Genomic DNA, 22852 nt, shown 5'->3' on the forward strand with positions numbered 1-22852 from the left:
TTTCTCTGTGGTGTACGTGTTAATACAGTTAATCTTGTAGTGACTTCATGGGCTACAACTTCTGTTTGCCATTGCTATGTAACAGATTACTTCAAAGCTCAGTGTCTTGAAAACAAGCATGGATTGGTGTGAGGATCTACACCCTGGGCATCACTCGTCTGGACAGTTCATCTTTGCTCCACTCAGCGTCCCAGCACCCCAGCACCCCAGCATCCCAGCTGGCTGTAGGATCCCCTTTCAAGCCAGCTTGTTTACTGGTTGGCAAGCTGATACCTGCTGCTGGTCTCTTTACATAGACAAGTTGGGCTTCTACACAGCATGTGGCTGGGCGCCAAGAGCAAATGCCTAAAGAGGCAGGAAGTTAGTTGCTTAAGGCCTGGGGTCTAGATCCCAACTCCCAAAGAGCTCTGTTGTGCTGGCAAATTGCAGGCGAGATTTCTAAGGCGAGGAGATGATGGCTCCCTGTGTTTGTGAGAGTGGCATCTGAAATCTAGGTGTTGTTTAAAAACCTTCGAAGGTACATGGTTTTGCATCACTACTTTGCTTGTTTTAAGACAGCCTCTCTCTGGCCTTGGGCTTAAAGGCTTCTGTCTCAGTCTCCTCTGTGCTGGGATTACAGATGTGTACCACCACCGCTACAGTCACTCTGGTTGCATTTTACGGATGAGGGAAACAAGCATCGAACATTTCCACTTTGCTCACTAAGGATGCGATGTCTCCTAAGCGGCTGAGCTGCTAACACCCAGCAGGCGGCCTGAGCTTTTAAGCTCAGTGCTTAAGTACATCTCGAGGATGGCCTGGCTCACCAACTTAGAGTCCCACCATCTGCAGCTTTTCCATTGCACCACGTTGAGGTTAAGTGAATGATTCTAATTAATGAATTAAGTGAATTAAGTAATCCTTGTTTGCAAATCACAGGACTCTGTACATGCAGGCTAGACGCTAAATGGACAGCACAGACACACTCTCAACTAAGCGGTTCAGAGCTGCCGATGACACCGGTTCTGAGCCCGCTGCTCCTTCCTGATTCCCACTAGCAATTAATCTTTACTTTCTGCCTGTAACTGGCAGTGACTCTGAGGAAAGCTATTTGGCCTTCAGTTGTTCCTGTGACATAAAACAAAGGGAGGGAGGGAGGGAAGGAAGAAGCAGGTAGGCAGGCAGGCTTACTCAGAACTGTAAAGTTAAATGTTTCAGGCTTTCTGTATATCTATGTGTTTTAGACACATATGTGCTTTTTATATACATATCTGCATTATTTAGTGATAGGAATACATTTTTAAGAAATCATCAGATAAGAGTGCACTTCTATAATCTTCAATGGCACAGCCTGTTGTCATTTACATGACATAGTCTATTGACCCTAGTCTGTAAAACCTATACAGCATATTACCCCACCAGACCCTGTGCATAGTTGTCACTCAGTGGTGTTTGTGTGTTTGTGTGTCTAATTATAAAAGAGAACAGTAAAAAATGCCGTGGGAATTTTTAAATTTCATTATAATCTGTGAGGTCTCTGTTATAGATGCAGTGCATTGTTTGAAAAGTCATGTGCAGTGAGGTGTGTATGTGTGTGTGTGTGTGTATGTGTGTGTATGTGTATGTATATATGCAGGCATGTATGTATTCTTGAATGAGAAATAAAAAAAATGCTATCTCAAATTCTAGAGGGGGCCTGAGAAAGTAATGAATGGAGCCTTTTGCAAACCGATGAACGTGGCCGATGAACGTGGCCGTCTCCTGCACTGCTCACAGACCCTGGGGGTGTTTCCATGTAAGAAGAGAAGCGGCCCGCTGTCTCCTGGGCGCCGGTTGTGCTTCCCTTTGGTACCGTTGGCTGATGCTGTGGCCTGTGCTCATTCCATACGAGGTGTGAGTACAGTCACACTACGTTCTTCCTTTCTTAGCAACGTGCTGAGAAAGCATAGAGCTAAGCGTCGCAGTCGCTGGTTTTCTGATTTCGGGGTTTCTTTTGCAGGGCAGGTAACTTTCTACATAAAGAGCTTCATTTTTATCACATCAGAAATCAGAGCCAGGCCATCAAGGCCGAATGCTGTATTTCCCTTTACTTTGTACCCACCTGACCTTTCATTGCTCCTGATTTTCCTGTGGCATGATCTAGTTAGAGATATCAGAGGCAGCGGCCATGCTCTACCTTAACTGGCAGCATCCTGAATTCCCATTATCTTTTAGGCACCCCAACTCAGATAAAATCCATCTTGGCTTAATGCAGAAAAGAGTTTTAAGGCAAGTTGATAGGAAGCAGAGCCAGAGTTTATTAGAAGAACATTTTAAAGGGGCTGGAGAAATGGCTCAGGGGTTAAGAGCACACAGCAATTGTTAGTTGTGCTGCAGTTCTTGCTTCTCATCTCAGGAGGGGTTTCAGCCAGCCTCTGGAGTGAGGGGCTCCTTTCCTCTCCATGACCTCATAGTTTTCCCCAGCTGTCCCAAGGACTTTTCTCTGCAGTCTGTTTTTTTCTCTTTCCTAGCCACTCATCATGATGGTGAACCCAGGCTTTCTCTGACTTACTTTCCAGAGGCCTTATGACTGTTAACTGAGCCTTTTCTGGCTGCCTCTGGGATAAGTTCATGTGATAGAGATCTAAAAGCAAACTTCTTTGTTCTAAACCACACCCTGTCCACAGCTTCCCTTTTCTTGCGGACAGTCTCTCTGTGCATGTGAATTCCTTCCCTGTGACCCGAGATGCCTGATGCTGGATGCCTAATGCTAGCCGTCTCCCTTCTCCTCCCAGTTCCCAGCAGTGCTCACCACACAGCAGGCACACAGTGTCTGGGATTTAGATCAATGAATGAACAAGCGCACACAGGCTTCCAGTTTTATAGTTGGACTTTGGAGTAGAAATCTGAGGCCATCATCCCTGGTCTTTCCTCTCTCTGTGCTGCAATCATCTTAGATGAGAAGCCACACGGGGACAAGATGCTTGTCTATCTGGCTTGATGTGGTGCACGTGCGTCCCTGGCATTTGCCAGGCAAGAGAGTGATCATTTGCTACTGCAAAGATAGTCATGCGTGTTTGGCCTGCAGCGATTGGTTTCATCTTTATAGAAAGATGTGCAGCTACTGTGTCAGCATGCTCCTTTCACACGCACAGGAATTTGGTTGTTGGGTCATTGGTCCTTGATAGAGTACTGCTAAAGGTGGAGTTGGGCATCCACCCCATGACTCCTTATACACAAATACTAAGTAGTATGTTGTAATGACCCTTAACACTCACATGCGTATTCTTGCAAACCACTCTCCTAAAATCCCGTGCCTCCTAAATCCTCTGGTAAGAAGAGATCTCATAGTTCACCAGGTGGTCTTGGCCTGTTTCAGCTCAGGCCTACGCTCTTAGTCTCCGTGTATCTGCATCCCCAGACCTGTGTATAGTTTGTAGCTCTGGAGCACAAACTTTGATGTAATGAAAATGTCCCCAGAGCTCCGTCACAATCTTCTAACACAGCCGTGCATGTCCCTTTCTGTAGACAACGCTGGTAGCCGCACGTTACACTCCCGAGCAGAGACCACTCCATCGTCGCCCACCAACAACGCTGGGAACGGACACCCAGAATACATCGCCTATGTGCTCGTCCCTGTGTTCTTTGTCATGGGTCTCCTTGGTGTGCTCATCTGCCACTTACTTAAGAAGAAAGGCTATCGGTGTACAACAGAGGCGGAACAGGAAGTTGAAGAGGAAAAGGTGGAAAAGATAGGTAAACAACCTATGCTTTTTTAAAAAAAAATCGGTCAAGGAATGGATTCTAAGTAAATAAAAAAAAAAACCTTCATATACAATTGATTTCTTTATGAGGAAAACTATTTCTTGCAGTAATCAGAGTTTGAAACTTTGCCTGCATTTACTGAATACTTGCTGAGTATTTACTTCAGAGCCTGGTAGCCTCGGGACTTTTATTTGTGTGGTGTATATTTATTTCTAATTTTATTGACATTTAATTTAATGAGGATACTCTCTCTCCACCTTGAAGGGTTAATGTGAAAGTTTGAGACCAGGTGTTTCGGTAATTGGCACTTACAGCTACTCATAAACCCAATCCTTGCTGTTACTTATTGAGTAAGATTCTAATAAGAATGGTAGGACCATGAAACGAGTCTCATCAGGTTTGTGGTGTTAGTGTTCCTGGAGGAGTTCTAACTAAAGTCCATGTGACTGGACTTTATGTTATTAAATGAATAGATGTAGGCATAGTTCAGTAGAGCTGCAGCGAGAGCTGGTGTTTCCTTGTCAGGGCGCTCATCTTTCCCTCTGTCTGCACGTATGTTGATAGCTAGCGGTGAGGTAAACCCCATCCACAGCACGTTTCCTCACTGATATTCCTATCCAGTCACGCCTTAGGGAGGTTTCCTGGTGGGCCTGAGGCCTAGCAGTTCACTCTTTTCCCTGCTCAGCCCCTCTAGACATCTTTGCAGCGAGGTGACATTTGGAGTAGGTCACCCATGGAGCCTCCCCACAGGGCCTGTGAGGGAAGGTTTCTCAATCCTTGCCAGCTTGCTGGGCTGTTGGTTTTTCCACCCCCACTGACCTTTGAGGCTGCGGAACATGGGTGAACATGATGAGTCACGCTGAGCGAATGAGCAAACCAGCCCTGAGTGTTTGTCAACAGAGCGGGGCCTCCCCCTCCGTTCCTTCTAACCAACCGAGCAAGTTGGCTCAGGGGTCAGCTTCCACTGGGACTGTCCAAACGTCTGTAGGTCGTGGGGGACAAGCCTCCCTTGTAGTGCAGAGGACACTCTTGCAGGTACATGGGCGTGTTGTCATCCTACTCCATAGTACAGTGTCTCAATCCAGTCTCCTCTTGTCCTGCCAAATAAATTATACAGATCAGTTCCCAAAAGGGGGCTTGCCCCTCTTCCTCCGCCTGACTGTCACATGGACTGCTGATGCTGGGTCCCCAAAGTAAACTGAGTCTGTAAACAGATAACCAGTGCCCAAATTTAGCTACCTTGTTTAAAAGGAAAAGAGAGTTTTATAAACATGGATGAATACTTGTTCAGTTGAAACCGTAAAGCAGTAGGCCAACTGTATACAACAAGTCTGTGATTAGATGCAACTTGGGAAAATAGCGTTTCTTTTAGTGAGCTGCCTTCTTGTTTCTCTGGAGGAGAAATACGAGAAAGTAGGGCCAGATATAAATGCATTCCTGTATTGTCATTCAAAGTGAGTGGATATTTGATCTTGAGGAGAGATTGCTGGAAGGTCCTGTGCCTTTTTTTTTTTTTTAACTTTTAAATGCTGTTCTGCCTAGGAATTTAAAACGTGTGGCATTGGGAAGGTGTGGCTGAAGGATTAAAGCTAGATTCTTAGCGCTGAGTGAGGGGGCTTAAACTTTCTGGAAGGAATTCGGTAGTTCTTGGGCTCTAAGATAAATGTCTAATTGACTTGTGATCATAATACCGCTGTGTCCTCTTTCTCTCTTAGAGTTGAATGACAGTATAAATGAGAACAGTGACACCGTCGGGCAGATTGTCCACTACATTATGAAAAATGAAGGTAAGAGTATCTTCATGCTTCGGGGCATTCCTTATTATTAAAAATCTCATTAGAGTCAGAATCTGAATGGCTCTTATCTGAGCTCTGTAACACCTCAGCTTTTAGCGTCGTCCCAACAGGAGAGTTTGCCTCTATGATGTTTGGTGGCTTCAGCATCGCAGAGGTCCAGGAGAGTCGATAGCTTCTAGGCTGTGTGTCCCATGACTTCATAAAGCCCCAGTTTCCTCCTATGGAGTGAGAGTTCCTTTACACAACTGTGTGGAGTAGCACACATGCACCAGGTGTGACTCACGTCTTACCTCCTGGTTCTTGGTTTTTCACACTTAAGGCATCTTGGTAAGAATTGGGGAGTGGCAGCAAGTGCCTGTAACAGCAGCCCCGGGCGGATGGATGGGTGCAGTGAGGTCCTGGAGGGCTCTGAGCAGCTGCTCCAGCCCGCTGGTGAGCTTCAGGCTCAGGGAGAGAGCCTGATCCAAATACGAGGAGAGTGATTGGGGAAGACAGCCGTGGGGACCTCGGGCCTCTGTGTGTGTGCACATATGAGTCTATGCTCACACATCTCACACATCTCATACACACACACACACACACACACACACACACACACACACACGCACACACACACTTTTGCCAGCTTAACCATTTGGAAGTGGGACGTTGAGTAGCATTCATGTCCTTTCTAAGAGCTGCGCAAGTGTCAGAGTATTTATTCCAGAACTTCCTCAACACTCTGAAAGATGAACGCTTCTCTTCCTGTTCCTTTCTCCCCAAACTTCTCCCAAAGCTGCCCCGCTTTCTGCCTCTGTGGTTTGTGTCTTCTTGGATAGCCAGTGTTGAATGTGGGAACTTTGAAGAGCTTAAGCATTAGGATGTACGTGTCTTTTTTTTCATATATTTTCATATTTTTATGTATTTATATATTTTATATATTTATATATTTTTTTGAGATGGGTTCAGACTGGCTTTGAACTCAGTATATAGCCTAGGATGGTCCTGAACCCGTGGTCAGCCTCCCTATGCCTCCTGAATGTTGGGATTTTAGGCGTGGCTCATGAAAGGTATTTTAAGCCAACTTTTTTTTTTTTTTTTTGGATTTGGTTTTTTTTTGAGACAGGGTTTCTCTGTGTAGCCCTGGCTGTCCTGGAACTCACTCTGTAGACCAGGCTGGCCTCGAACTGAGAAATCCGCCTGCCTCTGCCTCCCAGAGTGCTGGGATTACAGGCATGCGCTACCACTGCCTGGTATTAAGTGAAGGATGCAATTGTTACTAAATGAATTAGGGTCATTGTTCCGAATGCTGGGGTTGTCTTAATAGGATGAGGTTTTCTGTTGCTGCAACTGAGGACCACAAGCTTGAAAAGCTATAAAGAACAGAAGGGTATTGAGCTCATAATTCTAGAGGCAACCAAGTGTAAGCATGGGAGCAGCTTCTGCTTGGCATCTGGAGAAGGCCTTCATTGCTCCATTCTGACCTGGAGACATGACAAGACAGAGCAGTCATGTCAGAGAGAACCACTCTCTCAGTAGTCCGTGAATCCAGTGAGCAGGCCAGTGTATTCACTAGGGCAGAGCCTTCTTGACCCAGTCACCCTGAGGCCCCACCTCCAAATTCCATCAGTATGACTTTGGGGGATAATGTTTCTGACACATGAGTGAATTTTAGGACACACCCAAACCAGAACAGATACTTTGATCTTAGTGGTTTAGAAGGTTTGTGGTATTCCTTACCCCATTTGCTGAGATGCTTCAGATCTGCTGCCATCAGCATCTGCCGCTTTTCCATCACCAGCATCTCTGTGACCTCTGTCCCCACGCCACTCAGCAAGAGCACCCACCTGGTCCAGACTAAGGTCTGCACCTGTTCTCCATCTGCGCTTTATGTCTTTAGCTTAGAGCAGTCGTTTGCGTGATCTCGCCTAGGTTTCAACACAGCCATGTAAAGCTGGTGTTATACTCAATTTACAGGCGAAGGAAGGGACGGAGACTCCAGGGGCTTTAGGTCCACGTGGTTCGAGCCTTCTGTCTAGTTCTAAAAATTGTGTGGCTTTCAGCGTCTCAATGTGATATTTCTCTCTTTCAATGTTGATAGTGTGCAAAAAAAAAAAAGAATAAATAAACTTAGTAGAATAGTTTTTAGAATAAGAACAAAAAGACAAGGATACTTGGGTTTGGTTCTGTCTTGCAGAGGTTTCCCGTCAGGGCATGGGTTTGGCAGTACTGAATTCCAGCACACTAGTTTATAACCTAGAATGTTTTCAGGTTGACTCTGAGGCTAAAATTCTCCACTGTATAGAGCAAGCATCTTGTTACCTGACCTTGTATTCCACAGTTAGCACAACTTCAAACTTTATTTCAATTTAGACTTCACTGTTATTTTCCCAAACTGAGACTCTCTATACTTACAATTATAACTGCACTCTGAACTTTTTAAAAGAAATTAGCAAGGAATAAGATGAAGCACGTGCTCTCTGTTAACATTGTCCTGTGTTTGCCCCCAGAGCACGTAGTTTTAAGCATTTGTATTATTGACATATGAACAGCATCTTGCATTGTATTTTTAACTTGCCAGATAGGTAATTTAATTTGTCAGATGTAGTCATGATTTTTTTTAATTATGTAAAATTGAGGTTTATTAGGATTTTAATATAGACTTAAGTCAGAAGGGGGACAAAAACAACCAGACTGAAGGAAAGGACAGTTGTACACGCTTAGAATGATAAGCTGTTCCCCAAGGTAATGTTCTTGCTTAGAGTTTAAGCCTTTCCTTTTAGAAATCAATTTTAGCTTAGGTCACTGTCCTTTGGGGTTTGGATATAGTAGCTGATCTGCTGGGCAGGCACATTTCATGATAGTGTGCTGTCACACTGCATGTTTCTTAACAGATTTATTCCCATGGGTGCTGGGAATCAGGTGACTTCTCTGCAAGAGCAGTATGTGCTCTAACCACTGAGCCATCTCTCTAGTCCGTACTGTGCTTCCAATATAGGATGTGTGCAGATTGCCAACCCAAGCAGTTCTTCGCCTCCAAATGACAGCTCCATGTGCCATCTAACTCACTTCTGACTCTGCCAGGGAGTCTGTTCTGGTCTACCACAGGCAAAGGGCCCCACCCGGTTCACAAGGCTGCCCTGCTTTGCATGCCGACTCTGTTCCTCTACCCTGCACACTGAGAACCTGAGACTCCCGGTCCCTTCCGCGGGTTGGCCGATTTGCTAGAAGGGCTCCCAGAAGGCAGGGATGTGCTGTAACATTCGGTGGTTTGTTAAAGGAGAACAGCTAGAGGTGGCCATTGGGAACTAGGGGCTGGGGCCAGAGTTGCTATCCTCTGATGACAGGGCCTTTCTGATGACTGGCCCCGCCCTGACTCACCTGTTATCCTAGACTCATGATCGAGTGGCTCATTATGAAAAAAAAGCACTCTTATTTGTCTCAGGAAAGTTCACTCAGGAAATTCTCAGGGTTTTAAGAGCTCTTTGACACACCCCCACACCTATTGATACACCCACACACCTATCAGGTTTCTTCCTAATCCCGAGAACTGGAGTAACCCCAGTGCTATCTCTGAATTTACCTTTCTCTACAGAGCCTAACTGAGCAGCGTTTGTGTGGTCCGTGGGTTCTTCTGGCTTTGTATAGGAGTTTGGAAAGCATCAAGGAATATTAAATAATTTCACATTTTACTTAACGGACACTCCTCATTTAAAGGGAATTTTTTTTTCCTTAGGCAAGTTTAAACAGTTTTCTTTTGAAGGCTTATCACTATAAAATCTGTTACAACCAGCATGATATCATTCCCTTTGTTATTATTTTTTCTCTTTGGTCATGTTTGATAAATTATGGGAATGTACAAACTGGCCATTTACTGTGTATTTTATATAAGTCATATATGAGACTATAGTTCCTTAATAGTTCATCTTCTGTTATTTATAATGGAATATACAGAGCTAGTGCTTTTTAAAAGCAGAGTGGTTTGCTGTAGCTCACAGTTTGGAGGATGGAGGTCTGAGATCAGGCAGCCTCACTGACTTGGACTGGGGTGAGGGTCCATGTGGCCGAGTCACATCTTAGTGGATAGTCACATCTTAGTGGATAGCCACATGTTGGGAACATGGGGGAAAAGCGGAACAACCAGGAAGCCAGAGAGAGAGAGCGCCTCTCTCCTTGTGGAGGCTAGGACCCAACTGCAGGGACTCCTGCATGCTAAGCATACGCTCGCTGCTGAGCTACAGACCCAGCCTGCTCAGTTTTATACCAACCCTTTCCTGGGAACCAAGGCTGACAGAGCATCCCAAGGGCTGTCTGAATTCTGAGGCCTGTGTTCTGGTAACCTTATCACCTTCACTGGATTCAAAAGGTTGGACCGCTTTCTGTAGCACCACCTCCCACATGGCCATTTTGCTGCTGCCATGTACCAGACTTGAGGGAGAAGAGCACGAAAGGGTGTCAAGCCAAGGAGAGCAGTAACAGCAGGCAGAGAAGCTGTAATGGGCACCGAGGTTTCCGTGTAGGAATCTCTGGGGGACTGAAGCACATGGAAGCCAAAGTAACACTCCAACCTAGTATCTGAAAGGACATTCTTCCCCCCCCCCCCAGTCCCCATTATCAGTCAAACAGGAAAGTAACTTGTATCACAAGATTATGAAGTGTGTCAGAGTCAATGTATCTTTTGTTCTTGTTGTATGGGTGGAGATGTTATAGATCTAATTCAGGTTTTTTTTTTCCTTAAATAACAAAAACTTCTGGTTTTACAATAAAAACGTGTGTTTGTCAGCTCATTTGGACATCTTCATAATTGGTGAAGAACCAAAAAAAGTACTTTTTTAAGGAAAGGGATGACATGGGTAAATATTTCTTTAAAACACTGCCCCTCACCCATGGATTCCTAAAAATTGCTGTGGGGTGTTGTAATTCCCAAGGTAGTGGATATTGGAGGAGTCCGAAACAAAATAAAACAAATCAAAATGACTAGAAACTCACTCTCCTTTTTTATGTAAGGCAACAGATGTGCTGTAGGCTATACATGGATCTGAATCCTTGGTATTGCATTTTCATGGGAGGATGGAGGGGGGAGTGGGAGGGACAAAAAGCAAGTCAGGTGGTGAAGCACGCAGCACTCGGACCCTAGCCTTCACCTCTCCCAGCTGCAGAGTTAGGATGTCCCGGGATGTAAACCGCTCTATGCTACCCTACCACTGGCTCCCGTGGTAAATAGTAATTCCTTTATTCTTTCCTCTCTGGAGAATTTATTGTGGTTAATCACGAGAATGGTGCTTTAAAAATCAATGGAAAAGATTAGGAGTTGGTAATAGCTTTTGGCCTTGACAATTAAATAACTACAAGTGGCCTGCCTTGCACTGTAGCCTTTGACTCTGTAAGAAGTCGGAATGTAGGGCGTGGGTGTGGGCGTGGGCGAGGGTGTGGGTGTGGGTCGGGCCAAAGAAGCTTGGGGTCTGTGTGTTCACAGCTCACATCCATGGGGTTTTAAAGAATGAACACTGAAATTCTAAGGGACGTCCTCCTAAGCCACATAAATTTCAAGTGTTTGTTCCGATTTAGGGGCTTTGGTAGTCCCAGAGCAGAGCCAAGGCAGTTGGCCAGCTGGGAAGTAAACCTTCTACCTTCCTCATCTGGGCCTCTGGGATCTGAGAGGAGGAGTGAGATGTTTCACTGACAGCTTTTGTAACATGACTCTATTGCTCATTTCGTTTTTTTTTCCCCCCTCAGCGAATGCAGATATTTTGAAAGCTATGGTAGCTGATAACAGCGTGGGCGATGTTGAAAGGTGAGTGCCTCTCTTCTGGTGGATAGAGAACATTTTCATTTGTTCGGATTGGTACCGTGCTCAGCTGGAGCTGGCCTCTAGCCTTGGGAATTATTGGCACTTGGGGTCAGGTAAGTTGTCGCTGAGAGTAATGGCCAGTACAAGGTGGACTGTCGAACAGAGAGTCCTTCATCTCTCCTCACTCGATGACAGAGCACTATCCCTCTCCTTCAAAGTGTGACAACCTGTCTCCCCACAGTGACAGTATTCCCAGGAAATCATCACTCTGTGACCCGAGCTCACAGGAATTGGGTCCAGGACCCCACAGGTGAAATCAACAGGGAGCCAATCAATCAGTGTCGCACAAGGGGAACACAGGATATCTCAAGTGCTCCACAGACAGAGCACACAGTGGCCACAGAACTGATACCCATAGGGGAGTTGAGTTGTCAGGATGAAGTCAGTCCCTCCAGGACCATCCCCCTAGGCCTTTATTGGCTCTGTCAAGCTTTTTTCCTGTTTGAGACAACCTTACACAGGACCTTGGAGCAGCGTGGGTCTCCGTAGCCCTGGTTGAGAACTCTTGTGATAAACGGTGGTGTTGGAGGAGGTGAAGTTAGTGACTAAGAGTCAAAGAGCAGGTTCAGAGCTTGAGGGTGGTTGTGTCCTGCATCTAGTGTGTAATTGATTACCAACCAGTTGGTAGGCAAGTTAACAGAGCCTGCTGAGTTCCAGATTCATTGTCTACATACCACTGCGCTAACTTCATTCAATTATTGCCAGGAATACCGAGCACTTCGGGTCCTGCGAGACCTTTATGAACAACAGTAACTAAATGATCAGTTTGGAATACCTGCTATCATTTTTGTATTACTGGTTATAGGTTATGGTTGTTGGGCACCAAATTCCTCTGTAATTAGTTACAGATAACTCTATGTCTAGACAATCCTCGATTTCTCTAACTGGGAACGTTGTCTGGGTATATGGTACAGTGTTGGCTAGAACAGGGCAGTCACAGATCTTTGCTCTGAAAGGTTTCAGCCGCTGCAGCATAGAGATTGGTGTGGGAGGCCTTCTGAGAGGTACAGGCTGGAATTTGGGGGGTTCTGGAGACCAGAAGAAGGTCAACAAGAAAAGTGCTGTCTGTGCCAGGTGTTCCAGTGGTGCTGATGTGGCCAGGTTCTGTAGACAGGCCACCTGGGTTCGGTGGCCAGAGAATATGCAAAATGTGGCAGGATATTGGATTGGGATGGCGTGTCGTGCTAAGCAGGATCCTCTGCTTTGTAGGTGGTCCCTGCCAAGTGCACCTAACACATCTTTAATGTGAACGTGCCTGTCAGCTGGGCCGTGACGTGCACCTTAATTAGAGGGGTCACACTGAACACTGAGCCTGGGGATGCAGTTTAGACATAACGACTGATGCTTTTTACCTTTGCCCATCCATCTTTGGTGTTCAGTACCTGTTAGCTCCCAGTAGCCTGAACCCAGTTGACTGTGGGCCTATGATTACCGGGCTGTGTAGTCCCTGATACTTGCTGAGTGGATGCAGTTGGTGAGCTCAGTTTTCTAATACATGATATCAGTCTAACATTGTTCTCCCAGGGAGGTCCTACTGTGTGTTTGTATTTGAGCAGCTTTAAGGGCATTGCTAAAGAAGATGTGAAAACTTATAGTTGTCAGATAGAGTGTAGCGTGGACTGTTTTTGAAGTGTGCTAGTCCACTGGAGGCCAGCAGCCCAGAGGCTGGTTTCTATGTGACTTTGGGGCTCTTGCTGGGCACCTCAGGTATTAGGTATTGATCTCAGGTGCTACAGGGGGCTGATTCGCAGTCAGTCCAGCACTATGCTGCTTGGATCCCTCCTTTTCTAGCATAGGATTGGTATGTGCTTTCTAAAGGTAACTGATGTCTTGTATCTATAATTCTGCTTTATATATCTTAGCTGGTCTGACCAAATGTCTTGTAGGTTACCCAACTGGTCACCACTGTCTCTGAAGCACTGTGTTGGCTATGGTCATGAGTGTGTGGGAGCTCTACAATCTGACTTTCTAGGTTTGGATCTCAAAACCACTTAGGTGTTGTTTATACTGGGTCAGATGCTTTGCTTCTTTGAGCCTCAAGGCCTTCATTTTTATGTTGAGGAAATTAATGCTTATACCATAAAACTCCATCAGGATGTATTAAATTAACACACAGGGCATTTTTAGGAGACGGTTAGCTACTCTTCTGTTGTCAACCACATTAGCATCTATTTCAAGTACCACTTTCTACGTCTTAATGTTGAAGTTTTTGCTCTGATGTCATAGATTGGATCTTGTATTCTAACCTCTCCGTGGTACATTCAGGGCGTCTTGGTTGGCATTCCAGGTGGACTCTTGGCTATGTGTGAGAGAGAAGTCGGTGTGGTTGCATGAGAAAGAAAACGGGGATTTTGGAAAAGAGTAATGTGAAGTCACATTGTGTGGCCTCCTCGGGGACAGTGGCTCATTCCCCAGCTGGACTGCTATCCTTGTTCGAATGAACAGCTGTTGCATGTTCCCAAGAGCTGAGTGCCGACGCCCGGGGCCAGCCAGGTCACAAAGTTCATTTGTACAATTGAAGGGTTTGTTCCTGTATCTCAGGGAACAACTGCCTTCACTGGGGTCTCTCCTAAATAGCCATTTTTACCTTGTCTCCTCCTTTTTTTCTCCTCCTCCTCAGTCCTGTCACTCCTAGCACGCCAGGGAGCCCACCTGTGAGTCCTGGGCCCCTGTCACCAGGGGCCACCCCAGGGAAGCATGTCTGCGGTCACCATCTGCACACGGTGGGAGGTGTCGTCGAACGGGACGTGTGCCAGCGCTGTAGGCACAAGCGATGGCACTTCATAAAACCCACCAACAAGACCAAAGAGGGACGGCCACGGCGACAAGGCGAGGTCACAGTCCTCTCTGTGGGCAGGTAAGAGGTCCTGATGCTGCTTACATGGGACCTGGTTGCTATGGTTACAGTATTATCTTTAGATTTAATTTGGGGGTCAAGTTCTCATGGCTTCTTTGATATGTCCTCTTTTTGGATCCTGGATGCTTCTGACAGACCAGACAGCTCTTGATAGCTCATATAGAACAAGTATTCATTAAGATTAAGAGGAATTGCTGGGCGGTGGTGGCACACCCCTGTAATCCCAGCACTCTGGGAAGCAGAGGCAGGCGGATTTCTGAGTTCGAGGCCAGCCTGGTCTACAGAGTGAGCTCCAGGATAGCCAGGGCTACACAGAGAAACCCTGTCTCGGGGAAAGAAAAAAAAAGATTAAGAGGAATTAATTAATCTCAGTAAATAAGTGGAGCCCAGACTCTCAACTGTGTCCAGAACATATGTTTCTATTTCTCTCCTGAGAATCTAAGACAGATGATCAGGTCAGTGTATGACTCGTCACATAGCTATCCAGAGCCAGAGGCTCTGTCCACTCTGACTCTGTAGGTTTGTAAACAGAGTTGTAGCAGATACTGTGAAGGGGTTTTTAGTGAAAGCAACCTGGGGTGGTTGGTGTGTGTCATTTGACTCCCATGCCACTGGTTCTTGCTGATCACTTGTCTTCACCAAAGTGCCAGGCAATCAGGAAATGTCATGCTGCCACACATCAGAAATAGAGAAGTAGGGATTTGGTCCAGAACTTTCCAGTCTCTGCCACTTAAGATCCACACCAGATGCAGTGACTTTACGGTCACCTCTGCTGTCCCCTGGGTCCCTCAGTCCCAGGGCATCATTTCCTCTGACCCACATGTGATGGACAGATAATGCTGTTCGATGGACATCTTAGTGAGACGACATGGTCAGGTTTGCAGGGGACTCTCATACAGTTTGAGGGTTTATACAGGAAGTGCATTGCGTTGGTTGTGACACATCAGGGAAAGGTCACCCATGCAGGAATCAGATTGAGTAAGTGAGTGCTGGGCTTAAATTAGGCAAAACCTCTAGGAAATGTTGCCTGGACTCATATCTCCCTTGATCCCGCCGTGGTACCACTACTTACTATTCTGTCTCTGTCTCAGCTTCCTCCCTGCCCAAGGTGAGAAGGCAGTCACAGCCCCTTCTCAGGGCTTCTGTGAGAACTAGAAATGGCGATTCTGGTAAAGGTTTTAAGGTATCCTCAGGCATCCAAGGAACACTGTCAGTTTTAAAAGTTCTTATTGTAATTTTAATTTTGTTGAGTCCTGTTCTGTGTGACAGTGGCCCTCCGGACGGGGACGAGGCAGAGTCATGGGAGTTTATGAACACAGCTTATGAGAACCCAAAGCTGCCGTGCGGACAAAGCACACTCTGTTTCCTCTTGAAAAATGTGCTGAAAATTCTCAGCTTGGCTCCAAGATGCATTTTTCAGGGCTCAAAGTTCACCTCCCTCTTAGACATTGGGGATGGTGGGAATTTAGTCATTATGGCTGCTTTTCAGAATGTCGCTTTAAGACTCTTCAGGTTGACAGGATAGTCTCTGCTTCCTGGACTCCTCCTCTATGTGGCTTGTGATCTTATTTTGGACAAGGCCACCACTATGTGGTTACTAAAAGGCTCTGGGGGTTTGATGACACCATTCTAGAAAGACAGAGTCCATTGCCTTAACTTTTCTCATACTTCTTAATGAAATTCTCTTCTTTCATTTCTTTGTGTTTCTTCAATCTTGAGTGAAAGCTAATATAAATTCGGCTTTGAAAAGCAGCAACAATTTACAGTAGTGAAGTCACCACTTGGCTCCTCTGCCTGGCTGGCTCCTGTCCACCATTTTTGCTCAAGGTGGTTATGCGGTGGCCATCTTGGTTATGTCCGTCTGCGTTATAAGTGGCTCTTCCTGTTGCCTAGCGTTCTGTGGTTAACGGCCGCGTTACCATTGGAAACCACAACTCTGAGCCCACTGAGCAATTCAGCCTAAGTGTTTTCTGATGTACTCTAGGGATGTTGCGCACAGGTCTGTAGGGGAATGTGCCCCTCTTGTCCTGTGGCGGTTTTGTTGCCTTTAGCCTGAGCTTGTTTGGTTTCTTCCAGGTGATCTTATTTTTTTTAAACTTACAGTTCCTTGGTGGAATTGGACATGCTAAGCCCGGTCACTTCTCTTTTCTGCCTCAGGTTCAGAGTCACGAAAGTGGAGCACAAGTCAAACCAGAAGGAGCGCCGAAGTCTGATGTCTGTCAGTGGGGTTGAGAGTGTCAACGGGGATGTGCCCGTAACACCTGTGAAGAGAGAACGGAGTGACACGGAGTAGCCGGTGAGCTGTAGTTTTGGGGACACTGGGGCTGGGGTGTGGCAGGGTGGGTTGGAGAGCCCTCTGGAGGGTGTTGGCCACACAGAAAATGAGAGGGCCTCCCTGAAACTGTTGGGATTGCAGGGCACTGAGTCTCAGGAGTTTGTGAATACTTGTCTGCCTAGGGCCCCTTGTAAAGAGAGTATTCCAGAGTGGTGGAGACTGTGAGACAGGAATCAGCCTTCAGGGAGGAACATCGCCTCACGTCCCCAGTGCCACTACAACAGCTTTGCACTCAAAAAAGGGTAAAATCTAGAACTTTAGGATATGCAACAAAATAAGCTCTTAAAGGTTAGAAGCTTATTACATTATCTAAAGGGAAGAAAAAATAAACAAAAGCCAGCTTGGAATGGGAGTACAAGATTGTCTCAGCACTTGGGAGGCTGAGGCAGGAGGATTATGACTTTTGAGACTAGCCAGTGAGACTCTGGGCCAAACAAAACAGAACAACACAAGATATCGATCGCGTGGCAAAGCATATCCATTCTCACCTTGTTTAAGTAGACTGTGTTTGAAAAATACTGAATCAAGCTGCACACTGTTTTGAATCGGAAAGCAATGCTTCCTTTTTTGCGTACCTCCAGTCGGAGTATTACTCTGCAGTCGTCAGTAGGAACATAACTTTGAGATACCCCAGGAAATAATATTGTTCTTTGCACCAGCTGTCCTGGAGCACTCTGAGGACATGGTGACAGCTTCTTTGTTTAGATGTTTCAAAAGCTCTAGCTCAGCCGCTTCCCTGTAATGACTTCCTGTTGGCTGGCTTTCCTCTGACTCCTTCCTTTCTGACTTGAGGAGCGTTTATTTTCTTTATGCTTGTCATATGTAAAAGGGCAAGGCCGGAACTTCAGCGTATAAAGGAAGTGAGGTCAGGCAGACAGCACAGTACAGTAGACTGGCGGAGCTGAGCCTACGTCCTGGATCTGGCTGCCAGGTGCCATTTCTCTGTTTGCCATTCTAACACGGAGGCTTGGGCCAGGCATGGCAGCCTTTTATGTCTCGTTGGCACTTGGAGCCGACACTACCTGCCTCGGGGTGACAGTGAGGTTTCTCTGAAGTTTCAGTGAAGTCTGGGGCCTGGCATGTTGCATGCACTGGACATGCTGGGCAGTGCTGCTGGTATCCTGAGGTAACCCACACTTGGTGGGTGTGGCTGAGTGGGGGACAGGAAGGTCATTGTCCTTGAAGCTTCTCTAATAGATTACAGGTTCAAAGGGCTAAACACTGGAAGTCACCTGGAGGAGGTGTGTTCCTTATCCCTCTCAAGCATGGAGCTACTGGTCCCGCTTTAGAGGTAGTTCCTGTAGGTTTGTGTCGGGGGAGATCTGGCCCCTTCTAATTTTAGGAGCTAAAATTAGTGGCTTTGTTTGTGTGTTTGTTTGTTTTGTGTTTTGTTTCTTGAGACAAGAATTTCTCAACTGTTATTCATGCTGGCCTGGAACTTACCTTGTAGCCTGGGCTGGCCTTGAACTTACAACAGTCCTTTCTCTGCGTCCTGAGTACTGGGATTACTGGTGTGGGCTCCCTTTCCTGGCTTAGGTGATTTCTTTAAAGAGGAAAAGCAAGGCAGAAAGTTGGCTTCTCAGCTGAGAGGAACCTGAGGAAAGAGGGTGTATGAGTGGCTCTGGACAGCAGCTAGTGTTCACTCGGGGTTCTAGCTTTCTGGACACAGCGCTGACATGACACTACCATGGTCATGGTTATAAACATTTCCTAACACGGTTCACACCATCATTCCAGGTGAGGAATCTGGTACATGGATGGATAGGTTATCAATCAGTGGTCACATCACTGGACAGAAGACTCAAGACTTGTACCCACGTCTCTGAGTTGCATGATAGAATGCTAGGCCTGACCCAGTCAGCCTGTGGTGATCCTTAGGAAACCTAGGCCCTGGCTGGCAGACATCTCTTCTGACCATTCTAGAACTACAAAGCACTCTGCTACCTACTAGGATTGCATACTTGGTTCTCTTAGAGGCACACCAGTGTGAGCTCATTTGGAAATAAACAGTTAACTGTCCCTACCTCCTTTTTTATATGACGATATTAATGCATAGATTCAAGTCAAGTGCCAAGGTAGTATCTAGGATGAAATTGGCTCTCAGTGGAGGATAACCATACTGGTGTGTGCTGCCCAAATCAGTAAGAATCACCTAGTAGCCTCAGGGACTGGAGAAATGGCCTGACTGTTCTTCTAAAGATCCTGAGTTCGAATCCCAGCAACCACATGGTGGCTCACAACCATCCCTAGTGGGATCTGACACCCTCTTCTGGTGTGTCTGAAGACAGCTACAGTGTACTTAGATATAATAATAAATAATTATAAAAAAGAAAAAAAAAGAAAAAAAAAAGAATCACCTAATGGCTTCAAGAAGGAAACATTCTCTGAGACTCAGATTTACTGTAGTTAATCTTGAATTAAAAAAAAAAAAAGAATTAGTATGGAAAATTAAAAATTCAAAAGCAGACAGAATAGTAATTGTCTATAATCTGTAGAACCGTTGAGCGCCTCGCTTTGCAGTGAAGTTCTTCAGCTCGGAGTTTAAACAACTTGTTTGGAATTATGAGGAAATTGAAGTTTACGGTGGGACCCAAGTAGCCGGGCTTCAGTTGTCACAGATGTCAACCTGGTTCAAGAAAGACAGGTCTAAGGTTGCATCTATGCTGAATTATATGGAGGAGGGACCAAGAAAAAGAAGGAAGCAGTAGTCATTGACCTTTAAAATATTACATATTCGTTAAGATTTTCTTATGTTTCTAAGGAAAGTTGATTTGACTTGGCTTTCAACCAAGAAAACCTAGAAGTTTTCATCTGGGATGCGAATCTCTGACCCAGGACTGAAACAGATTTGCCATATAATGTAGCAATGGCTGCATCATGTGGCACACGCCTCTGTTGCCTGCACCCAGGAGGCAGGCGGGAAGATCTCTGTGAGTGCGTGACCAGCCTGCTCTGCGCTGTGTGTCCTAAGCCTGCCAGGGCTACACAGTTGAGAGGGAAATACATACTTTATATAAAGTAGTAAAAAGGCCGATCTGTTTTTGTGTAGTTTAATTAAATCTTTGAATTTGTCTTTTTTTCCCTTAAGTGTGTTTTGTTCAAATTGGGTTTTCTAATTTGCCACTCCATTGGATTTGTGGCAATCCAATCCAATGTGGATTTGCCACAGATCCTTATTTACTGTGGATTCTCTTTCTTACTGGGCTGTTGGGCTCTCCTCCCTGTTCCCTCACAATCCGTTCCCTTCCTCCTCCTCCTCCTCCTCCTCCTCCTCCTCCTCCTCCTCCTCCTCCTCCCCTCTCTCTCCCCTCCCTATGTCCATCTCTCCCTTCCTTCCTTCCTTCCTTCCTTCCTTCCTTCCTTCCTTCCTTCCTTCCTTCCCTCCCTCCCTCCCTCCCTCCCTCCCTCCCTCCCTCCCTCCCTCCTTCCTTCCTTCCTTCCTTCCTTCCTTCCTTCCTTCCTTCCTTCCCTCCTTCCCTCCTTCCTTCCTTCCTTCCCTCCTCCCTCCCTCCCTCCCTCCCTCCCTCCCTCCCTCCCTCCCTCCCTCCCTCCCTCCATGCCTCCCTCTCACCCTTTCAACAGAATCTATGCTTGCTGAACTCAGTTTACCGTATCCACAGATTCTGCACGTTTACATTCATCCAGTATCCAACTGAAACTCTTTCAGAAGTCCTCTGTCTGTCCTGACTGCCTGTGTCCACCTGACTTCCCATGCACCGTCCCCCAGGATGCAGTACAGTAACTATTTGCATAGCATTCACTTGCATTTGGTATTATAAGTAATCTAGACGTGATTTAGAAGTTACAGGCGGAAATGTGCACGTGGCGTGCAAATATTCTGTCTTCTGAAACAGAGGACCGGACACCCACGGTTCTTGCTGTGCAGAGGTCCTTAGCTGACCCTTATGGCTGCTGTTGGGAGTTCTAGATAGAACACATCAGAGGGAGCAGGATTTTTCTTTGCCTCTCTCCTCCCCTCTTCTAAAAACAACACGCACTTGTCCCCTGCCTCCCTGCCCCTGTGGCCTGAGCTCCCTTTGTAGCTCATTCTGACTTACATTCTGCCTGGTTTATTTTGGCTATGCCGTCAAAATGGTTTCTTTTTTTTTTTCTCCCCCCAGAAAATGTGTTTTGATTTTCTCTTGGAAGAATAAGCTTTTGTTCTTCAAAGTTAAATAAATGGAATTGCTTTCGGTCCCCAGATGCCACAGCCTTGTCTTCGTTGTCACTGGTCTCTGGCTTTTTGTAAAAAAATGAATAAATCCGAAAACAAAAAACGATGCAGCTCGAGTTCTCCAGCGCCTGTCTCTGAGCTGTGTTCTCCGTTTCCTACTTTCTGATCGCCTCTGATTGAAAACACAGACTTGGAAAGTTACACCACATTTCATACATTTGTAATTTTAACAAGTTTTCAACTTTCATCCCAGGAAAAATTGGACTGAGGAGTTTTTGTTTTATTTTGATTTTTTTTTTTTTTTTTTTTTGCTCTTGAGATGGTGCAGTTTTTTTTTTTATAGATTCTACATATTATTTACCATATATGTACATATATCTTGCATATATATGGTGGATTCCAGCTTCACTGTGTGTATGCCTGTGTGTCTGTCCTTTCTTTATTCCCTCACCAGCCCCAGGCAGGGTTCTGGGACCCAAGCTGTGGGGCACACGACACTTTTATTTCAATATATATGTAATATTTCTCCTCATCCGTCTTCACTCCTGTCCCGTGGCTGTGTGGCAGCTTCAGGGTTATGGAAGTCACTTGTCTGCTCTTGCTGTTGTGAGTGTGATTCTTGGGGTCCCTGCCTAGGCTGTGTTATGGGGCTTTGCCGCTATATTTTTCTAGTAGTTCTACAGTTAGAATTTTAAAGTGAAAGCAAGTCAATTATTAGGCCTTTCTATTTTGATTTGTATTGAGTTTTGTTCTCTGAGAACGTCACGTTGTGTAATACGTTCTGCCTATTCTTAGCCCATTCTCCCCCTTTCCTCAAATAGAGACTTCTGTTTAGTCTAAAAATTTTTTTATTGAAAAAAATTTTATTGAAAATATTCTATTTTTCTATTTCCTTTTGGTGGTTAAAAGCTTGATTTTAAACTGTATCCATTTACTTTAAATTGTATCACTTAACTACTGATGATTGTAAGCAAATTGCTTAACCCTACTCCTTCCCTTCCCCTTTCCCCCCTCCCCTCCCCTTCCCCTTTCCCTCCCCTTCCCTTCCCTCCCCACAGGGCTCTGCTGTGCACCCACGGCTGGCCTGGGATTTACTATGAAGTCTAAGCTGTATTTGAATTCCCAGTGATCCTCCTGCCGCAGCCTCCCAAGAGCTGGGATTTTGGGTGTGCATCACCCCATACTCACATAGCTGTGTCACTCTCATAGCCCAGGCTAGCCTTGAACTTGCTGTGTATAAGGCTTGTCTTCTCAATTCAAATCTGCTGCTTCTGTGTCCAGGGTGCTGGGATTATAGGCATCCCTGACCTCTTTTGAAATGAAATGGTTGTTAGCTTACCTAACGATAATATTGCAATTCATTTTTTAAAAGAATTATTTATTTATTTTATGACTATGAGTACACTGTCGCTGTCTTCACCAGAAGAAGGCATCAGATCCCATTACAGATTGTTGTGAGCCACCATGTGGTTGCTGGGAATTGAACTCAGGACCTCTGGAAGAGCAGACAGTGCCCTTAACCGCTGAGCCATCTCTCCGGCCCCGTATGTGTAGTTCTTAAGTTGGTCCTTGGCACAGTTAGTATTAGTAACTATTCACTGCCGTCAAAACTAGTTCTGCCATTCTCCGTGGCCTTTGTTAGTTATTAGGCTATTTCTTTTTTTTTTTTTTTTTTTTTTTTTTTTTTTTTTTTTTTGAGACAGGGTTTCTCTGTGTAGCCCTGGCTGTCCTGGAACTCACTCTGTAGACCAGGCTGGACTCGAACTCAGAAATCCGCCTGCCTCTGCCTCCCAAGTGCTGGGATTACAGGCGTGTGCCACCACCGCCCGGTTTATTAGGCTATTTTTTGAGTGCTGTGAAAAAGCTTCTTTTTTTTTTATTTAACTTTATTCTTTGTGAATTTCATATCATGCACCCCAATTCCACTCACCTGATTCCTTTCTTTACCCTTGTAACCTCCTCCTAAAGAAACATAAAACCAACCAAAAATATCTCATTGTGGAAACATTTGCAAGTAAGAAGTATGGACAAGAAGAATATATTTCGGGACACGCAGTGACACATGACAGCTTCTCCTCTCCTTAACAACGAAACAGCTTCAGACTCTAGGACACCCAGATGGAGACAATCCTTGACA

At 45.6% G+C, this 22852-nt stretch overlaps 1 protein-coding gene across 2 annotated transcripts in view; it reads left to right on the forward strand.

Moving 5' to 3' along the window:
• Rell1 (RELT like 1) overlaps positions 1-22852 on the forward strand; it is a 58721-nt gene that overhangs the window by 28903 nt on the left and 6966 nt on the right. For both annotated transcript variants that reach the window (XM_052198777.1, XM_052198776.1), the window contains exons 2-6: positions 3487-3714; positions 5439-5510; positions 11235-11292; positions 13970-14206; positions 16364-16502. In XM_052198777.1, the coding sequence (XP_052054737.1) occupies positions 3487-3714; positions 5439-5510; positions 11235-11292; positions 13970-14206; positions 16364-16499 (731 nt within the window). In that variant the 3' untranslated portion in view covers positions 16500-16502. The remainder of the gene's footprint in view (positions 1-3486; positions 3715-5438; positions 5511-11234; positions 11293-13969; positions 14207-16363; positions 16503-22852) is intronic.

This window comes from Apodemus sylvaticus, chromosome 11 (genome assembly GCF_947179515.1).
Source record: "Apodemus sylvaticus chromosome 11, mApoSyl1.1, whole genome shotgun sequence".
Classification (NCBI taxonomy): Eukaryota; Metazoa; Chordata; class Mammalia; order Rodentia; family Muridae; genus Apodemus; species Apodemus sylvaticus.